Consider the following 8,456-nt stretch of genomic DNA (forward strand, 5'->3'; position numbering starts at 1 on the left):
TAAAATACTGTATTGTTGGTCTTTGCTACAGTGTTTTTCAACAAATATCGATAAAAATAAGTTATGTGAGTGGTTTTATTGTATTGGAGGAAATCAGACGGGATGTTCAATTATTTTCACCAGATAATTTAATGAAACCTGCCAACGGACTAATAACAATAACAACTTGCACCAATACACACACACACACCTATAGAATTTGTTGAGTAAGACTTTTGAAAAAGAAATTTTAGCCGTGATAAAGTTGTGCAAGTGCTGAAGGTAGTTTCATTCTAGGAAGGTCTGGGGCATGTTCCTCTCAATGACATGGATCCAATTGGTCAAACAATCATAATGCGTCATAAAAAGCTACCAATCTGACTAAAATGTGAGTTTCTTCCTTTTTTTACCAATGCTTTGAAAAAGTACTATGTAGAAAAGGGGTATTATGAAAACTGTGCATTGGAAGAATTAATGAAATTTTTTTAGTTAAAAAAACTGAAGAATAGTCCGGATATTGTGAAAGCAATACTTGATAAACAATAAATAAGTAAATGTTTGTATATAACTAGCTTATACTGCGTATCATACTCTATCAATATACGATCCAAATAAAGTCAACGATAATCTACCCATACTTTACTTAATGGATGTTTATGTTGCGTATCTGCTTGTTTGTTAATTTCCGGTAGAATTTCTTTCCGAGGAACTTCAGCGATACAAGTCCTTTCTTGATTAAACCAGTTTATTATTTCTCGATACAAACTTTTAGGACACAGTAATTTCACAATCAATACATTTCTCGTCACTTTGAACTTAACTACTGTTATAATACACGCTATAAATCACAGCTATTCACAATCTCGATAACTTCACACACTATCTCGAAACAGAATCGTAAATTATCCGCAATTCTCTTCATTCATTCAATCCCGCAGGCTTTCTCTGACAGGCTTATATACTAAAAAAAGAAGGCGTATCGAACAAAATCGGTCTTCCCCGATAATTCATGATCATTCGAAAAATTCATCACGTGTTACCAGCGTCACGTGACTTCCGCTGTTGTAACATTTATTTCTATTGTTCTATTCTAAATCATCGTGATTACAAGAACGATGTTTAATGAGTTGAAATATATATTGAAAATCGATTTTCTTGAAGATCTATACTTTTTGGTTTGACTTGAGCATTAAACCCACAATGGCAAAGTAGAACAACAGTCTTCGTCATGTTACACTTCATTTTCTCAAGCTAAGTGCACTTATTGTTTCAATCTTCTTTCTTCGTGAATTAATTAAAAATAGTAAACAAATAGTATTAGTAAATATTTTGTTATTTTCTTTGCTTATTATAATCATATTTTATAAAAAATATGATTTAAGCAAAGTAAGATTATTTGAAAGAGACTGCGTTAAACACACCGTTAAATTTATCAAATTTTAGTTGATATTCAGCCTCATTTATCTTAATTCAATTAACTGCTTTTTTACGTTCTGTATATTCAAAATCGACCCCTAACATCTGTGTAGTCATGTGATGATTTTGAAGTCTTACATCTCTAGCGGCTTTCTTGTATAAACAAGGATAATTCTTGTTTTGTGTTTACATAAGGTTAAAGTGACAGCAGTGTAGGTATTTTGAACTTTAATAATAAAACTTCAAAGATCCAACGTGCTTGTTAAGGTTTATACAAAACTGTGAACTTTAGTAATTTGGTAGCGTGATAAAACTTGAAACTGAAAGGTATAAAGTTACGTTAGTTGAATTTTAGATATTTATGATACTGGTTGTATAATTACTAGGGTGCAATGCTGACTTAAAAGTTAAAGAAGTTAACTTAATGCAGCTTACAATGCTTTTGAGTGACAATTTATTTGATAGAAAATATTCATTTTTCCTGTGCATGGTCAGGTGGTAAGAGCGCTCGACTCGCAATCTGCGGGTTCGAATCCCCAAACATGCTCGCCCTTTCAGCCTTGGGGACTTAAAAAAATGTGACGGTCAGTCCCACTATTTGTTGGCAAAAGAGTAGCCTAAGAGTTGGCGGTGATAACTAGCAGCATTTCTTCCAGTCTTTACTGCTAAATTCAAAACAATTCAAATCTGTGTATATTTTACACAGAAGTGTTTTTTTTTTAATTGCTATAGGCCATTGTTTTTGAATTTTATTATGCAAATTACTTTATTCTACTTCAAAATTTTTAGATCATAATTTCCATGTAATGATTTAGCATCAAAATGATTTTTTAAAAGTCAACTCTCAGAGTGTTGTTTATGTTGTTTTATGCTAATAAGAATGTTACATTTTTATGTTTTAAAGAAAATGCACGTGCAATAAGCATGTTTGAACATATTTTAATTTTGAATAGGTTTGCTGTGTAATTTTCTACAATTATGTTTATAAGTTCAGTGTTTGGTAAGTTCTGAGAATTATATTAACAACTGTAAAAGTGTGTATGCCTAAGTCAAGTTTTTGAAAGAAGGGTCTTATAAAGTTGTTCTGCTGTTAACAAGTGCATGGGATGACTAATTAAAACCTTTGAAGATGGGGTGAGTACTCACAGTATTAACATTGTCAGAAATTATTTTTAGTTTTAAAAGAACTTTTAGAAATAGCATATTTAGTGGCCAGATGTTTGATTTTTTTATGGTTGGATAAGAATTTTAATTGAGTGAAATAACACAACTCTGTATATTATGTCAAATTTTGACTTGTTCTATTAGTATAAATATATGAATATCGAGGCACATGAATAGAATTTCATAACATTATTTTCTATAATTTTCACAGTGATGAAAAGAACTTTCTTGCTTTGATAAATTTTAATAATATAATCAAGTTTACAAGTTGAATTATAATAATTGAAATAAGCACAATAAAAAGTGATATGGCAAATGCTACATGGCCGTAATTTTGGAATACTTATTAACAAATTATGTATATTTTTTCTCATCAGAGTGAAACATTAAACCCAGCATTTCAGATGTTTATCAATAACTGCACTTTAATTATTTTCTATCTCCATGACTATATTTCTGATATGCTTTTTTATTTTCACTAGGTTTGAGAAAATATTTTCTATGTAAAGCTAATATAGTTTAACCAGAAACAATGAATATGTTCCGTGTGATTTCCCTATTTCCTAAACTGATGCTAAACTCTGTGCCTCATTGCATATATTAAGATTGATTGGCTGTAAACTTTGCACACAGTGCTTTTTTCAGTAATACCCATCAGTTGATACCTACTTGTTGTAAGCTATATAACAGTGACAGCTTTATTAATTATAGATGGCACAATAATATCTCTCTTTTCACCAAAATGTAATAAAATGAGCTTTTTAAAGCAAAGCTGCTATAATTCTCTAAAAATATATATATATATATGTATATGTAAGTCTTGTTTATAAATTCTTGTTTGAGAGAAATCTTGCAGTGATATGATTATTGTCATATTGGAGATTCAGTTGTTAGTGGAAAATTGCTGTTTATTTGTTTAATTAATTCAAGTTTATGATATAGAGATTTTACTTTATTTAAATATGATGATTTAAATGTCACTTAGGAGGTTTATCTTGAATATTTATTAAAATGTGTTGTTGTTTAACTATTACCTGTAATTATTCAATGAATAAAATTTCTCTTTAGTGCTTGCCAACGTGACTGTAATAAAGCTTTGGATGATAGCATTAGGTAAATGTTGATTTATTATACAGTATCTATGTCATTTGATACATTTCTCACATTCAGGTTGTCTTGAACTATTTCTGGTGGCAATGTCTGATGATAAGAGAGAAGAGAAAGTTAGATCCATTAAACTATCCGGATTTGGAGGATATGACTGTCTGGTAGTGCAAGAGGAGTCATGTCCTCGCCCAGAAACTGGAGAAGTAACAGTAAAGGTGAAAGCCTGTGGCATGAATTTTGCTGACCTGTATACGCGACAAGGACTCTACACCTTTGATGGACGGAAACCACCATTTGTGATGGGCATGGAATGTGCTGGGATTGTAAAAGAAGTTGGAGAAGGAGTTCAAGAATTTAAGGTTTCAACTGAATTCTAATTCTTTGAATTGTATCTGTGATCTGTTTAGCATGACTTTATATCCTATATCTTTGAGATGTGGGTGCTTGTATGTTTGTGTTTAATTTTTGTTTAGCTTTTTACAGTCGTTACTTGATTGATCATCTCTATTTGGGTGGGGGGGCGGATAATTAAACAAAATTTTGTTTGAAAATAGAAATATAATATTCTAATAAGTCATGCCTAAAATTTTAAATAAATCCACCATTAGAACTTCTGCACAAAGATTTTCATTTTGTATTCTAGAAAACACTTAACATTTCTTAAAGTTTGATATATTACAGTTTTGATCTGAAAGTTTAAAGTAACCCATTACATCCATTAGCAGACAATTTGGTTTAATGAAGTCACCCATCACCCCAAAAAAACATGAAACCCAATGTAAATGTAGTCTTCCACACCTGTAAGGCTGTTGTACAAAGACTTAAAAGAATTAAAATTTGTATACCTACACATATTCTGATCATCGGTCAAATCCTTCCCCAGTTTTGTAACTTCGGTTAATTAAAGGTCAAAGAATAAGTATGCATCTGTGCTTCCAAAGCTTAAATTAATCATCCTTAATATTTATATTTGTCTAACCTTTTCATTATTATCAATCAAACAAACCATACAGACAGATTATCTGAGCTCCTCACAGTTTAAACAACTGAATCAGGTCACCTCTATTCCATTGCTTAAGAGAAAATATTTAAATCAAATATTACCGTGGTAGCTCTTCTCATCTGCACTGTCAGTGTGCAACCACCTTTTTTTACGGTGAGGGTACTAGAACCACACGTAGCACAATAAACATGACTTCACTCATCCCCAGAAATACATTATCCTTCTCAATCATATTTTCAAATTTATTTCCATGGACCTCAAAGTTGTGTTAATTCTTTCTATAGCTGAGTGATTAGTGGAATTTGATAATCAATTTCCATTTGATTAATCAGTTATTCTCACCCAGAACTAGGATCGTTAGAATATTTGAAAATAGTAATAATCAGGAAACACTAACTTTGATTATTTTTGTGAGTTTAGATCATTTGGTAAGTCAGGTGAACTAGCTTTTAATGATAATAAATGCAAGGAAATATGTGTGAAATATCATTTGAATTATGTGTACAATGTTGATGGAAATAACCTTAACAGTGTTATGGAAGAAAATGATCTTGGTGTTCTGTTTGATTAGTCTCTTAAGCCATCCAAGCAATGTGCTGTTGCTAGTAGCAAGGCAGAATATGATTTTAGGTGGGTTTTTTTGCAGAAATATTGAATAGAAGTCTAAACAGGCTATAATTTCATTATATAGGCAATTGATTAGACCACATTTGGAACATTGTGTTCAGTCTTTGGCTCTTTACCTTAGAAAGGATATTGAATTGTTGGAAAAGGTTCAGAGGAAGGCTCCTACGATGAAACCTGGGATGGAAAAGTTGACATATGAGGACAGGTTAAGGTCTCTGAAATTGTTTTCTCTTGAGAAAATAACATAACATAATGTTTTGAGACAAAATGGGACCTAGTGATCCATCTTGGCTGTCCCAGCCTCTAAACTATAATAATTTTTTTAAAATCTTAAAGTCATCCCTTATCATTCATATACTTATCAAGCTTTCTTTAAACTCACTTAAATTTACTGTTTCTACATCTGAAGACAACCCAAAGGCCAACCACCCTGTTAGAAAAATAAAACTGTCTTAGCTGAGGATGACGCCCACCTTGACAAAATTTATATTTGTGTCCCCTAGTCCTACTATTCTCATTGTTAAATATATATAAAAAATGATACATCAACACTATCAATTCCCTTTACAATCTTAAACACCTCAATCAGATCCCCCCCTTACTATTATTTTTTCAAGAGAAAAAATTTGAGATATTTCAGCCTCTCCTCACATGACAACCCTCCATCCCAGGCACCATTCTAGTATCCTTCCTCTGAATTCTTTCCAACAACTCAGTGTCCTTACTAAGGTAAGGAGCCCAAGACTGTACACAATATTTCAAATGTGGCCTAACCAGTGACCTATAAAATGAAATTATAACCTCTTTAGACTTGTATTCAGTATTTCTGTAGATACAACCTAAAATCTTATTTGCCCTACCATTAGCAACAGCACACTGCTTAGATGGCTTTTAAGACTGATCAGCTATTACACCAAGATCCCTTTCCTTCATAACACTATTAAGGTTATTCCCATCCAAATGACACTTATAATTCAAATAGTAGGACTAGGGAACACATAAATTTTGACAAGGTAGAAGTCATCTTCAGCTAAGACAGTCTTATTTTTCTAACAGGGTGGTTGGCCTTTGGAATGGGTTGCCTTCAGATGTTGTAGACGCAGTAAATTTAAGTGAGTTTAAGAAAAAGCTTGATAAGTATATGAATGAAAAGGGCTGGCTTTAAATTTTTTTCATTTTATTTTTTAATCATTTTAATTTAGTTTTGAGGATGGAACAGCCGAGATGGACCAATGGGTCCCATGTTGTCCCAAAATATGTTATATTTATTATCTGACCACTTCATGGTGGTGGTTAGCCAACAATTTATTATTACATCACTTTATGGTGGTGGTGAACCAACAGTTTATTACTTGACCACTTCATGGTGGTGGTTAGCCAACACAGTTTATTACTTGACCACATCATGGTGGTGGTTAGCCAACACAGTTTATTACTTGACCACATCATGGTGGTGGTTAGCCAACACAGTTTATTACTTGACCACTTCATGGTGGTGGTTAGCCAACACAGTTTATTACTTGACCACATCATGGTGGTGGTTAGCCAACACAGTTTATTACTTGACCACATCATGGTGGTGGTTAGCCAACACAGTTTATTACTTGACTGCATCATGTTGATAACAATGTATTATCAGTGATTATATGTGTACTTCATCTTATCTATTTCTTTACTTCTACTATAAAAGTGATGTTATAATCCTTGCAGGTAGGAGACCGAGTGGTTTGCTGGAGCTTTCACTACGGTATGTGGTCCGAAGTCTCTAAGATCCCAGCAACAACATGTCATCATATTCCAGACAGTATGTCGTTTGAGGAGGCAGTTGCCATGCCGGTCAGCTACGTGACTGCTTATCTAGTTCTTTTTGATTTTGGAAACCTGCGTCGTGGACAGAGTGTTTTGGTTCAAGCTGCCGCTGGTATGTTGTTTCAGAAGTATCATTGTCTCCAGAAGATAGCTTGTCTTTTATGTGTATTTCTAACAAATTCAGAAGTATCTTTGTCTCCAGAAGATAGCTTGTCTTTTATGTGTATTTCTAACAAATTCAGAAGTATCTTTGTCTCCAGAAGATAACTTGTCTTTTATGTGTATTTCTAACAAATTCAGAAGTATCATTGTCTCCAGAAGATAACTTGTTTTTTATGTGTATTTCTAACAAATTCAAATAAATAACTGGCTATCACTAGTACATTTTACATCTACACTTCAGAGCCATAGCCAGGATTTTAGTTTTGGGGGAAGGGGTATGCCATGAAAATTCCCCTGAACTAAAAAAAAAAAGAGTTGCCATTCCCACAATTTTAGATATTTCCCTGCTCTGGTAAATAATCTCTGATTTTTAAGAATTTCAATGGGGAGGCCCTAATTCAAAAATACAGTATAAATATAGTTTACAAAATGCACAGATTGCACATACATGTATAAGGCTTGCTTTAGAAAAATTTTGTCTTGGCTCTCTTTCCCTCTCTCTTATTCTCATGACATTCTTATCTCATTTTTACCAGGACAGAAATTTGGGGGGGGGGGCTTATCCCCCCACATCTACGACCCATGCTACGACATGTAGCATGAATATATTTATGAGAGATTATAAATTATTATTTTAGCTTCAGATTTTTTTTTATAACAGCATAGAAAATTTTCATAATAATCATTGTAAATTGGGCTATAGTTATTGAATTTAACTTTATTGTGAAATGTAATTATAAAACTAGTATAATTATTAATAACTCCAAGTTAAACTAAGTTACGTCCAGAGATCAGAGATAACAAAAACAACTTAAGAAATAATGCAGCAGACAATCTTATATCAGGGACTAACCAGGAGTTCGAAATAATATGATAGGGTAGCAGCAAGCCAACTATAACTGTTTCAAAATTAATATTGTACTTTAAACTTATGGAAAGGAAACATTATGATGAAAGTATTATTTAGTCGTGAATGTAACTGAGTTATTTATTAGTTGTTATCTTTTGTGGTAATGGAAGACGAGGATATTGTCTTTTGTGGTAGTGGAAGACGAGGTGTTGTCTTTTGTGGTAGTGGAAGACGAGGATATTGTCTTTTGTGGTAGTGGAAGACGAGGGTATTGTCTTTTGTGGTAGTGGAAGACGAGGATATTGTCTTTTGTGGTAGTGGAAGACGAGGGTATTGTCT

At 32.8% G+C, this 8,456-nt stretch overlaps 1 protein-coding gene across 3 annotated transcripts in view; it reads left to right on the forward strand.

Moving 5' to 3' along the window:
* The first annotated feature begins 1,504 nt into the window (after window positions 1-1,504).
* LOC106467518 (synaptic vesicle membrane protein VAT-1 homolog) overlaps window positions 1,505-8,456 on the forward strand; it is a 17,321-nt gene continuing 10,369 nt past the window's right edge. The window contains exons 1-3 of one of the 3 annotated variants that reach the window (XM_013927880.1): window positions 1,505-1,607; window positions 3,730-4,025; window positions 7,007-7,217. In XM_013927880.1, the coding sequence (XP_013783334.1) occupies window positions 3,756-4,025; window positions 7,007-7,217 (481 nt within the window). In that variant the 5' untranslated portion in view covers window positions 1,505-1,607; window positions 3,730-3,755. Of the gene's footprint in view, window positions 1,723-2,495; window positions 2,530-3,729; window positions 4,026-7,006; window positions 7,218-8,456 lie in introns of those variants that run through there. The other 2 variants (XM_013927879.2, XM_022395715.1) reach the window with 2 other exon arrangements.

The sequence above is a fragment of the Limulus polyphemus genome, unplaced genomic scaffold (assembly GCF_000517525.1).
Source record: "Limulus polyphemus unplaced genomic scaffold, Limulus_polyphemus-2.1.2 Scaffold2642, whole genome shotgun sequence".
Classification (NCBI taxonomy): domain Eukaryota; kingdom Metazoa; phylum Arthropoda; class Merostomata; order Xiphosura; family Limulidae; genus Limulus; species Limulus polyphemus.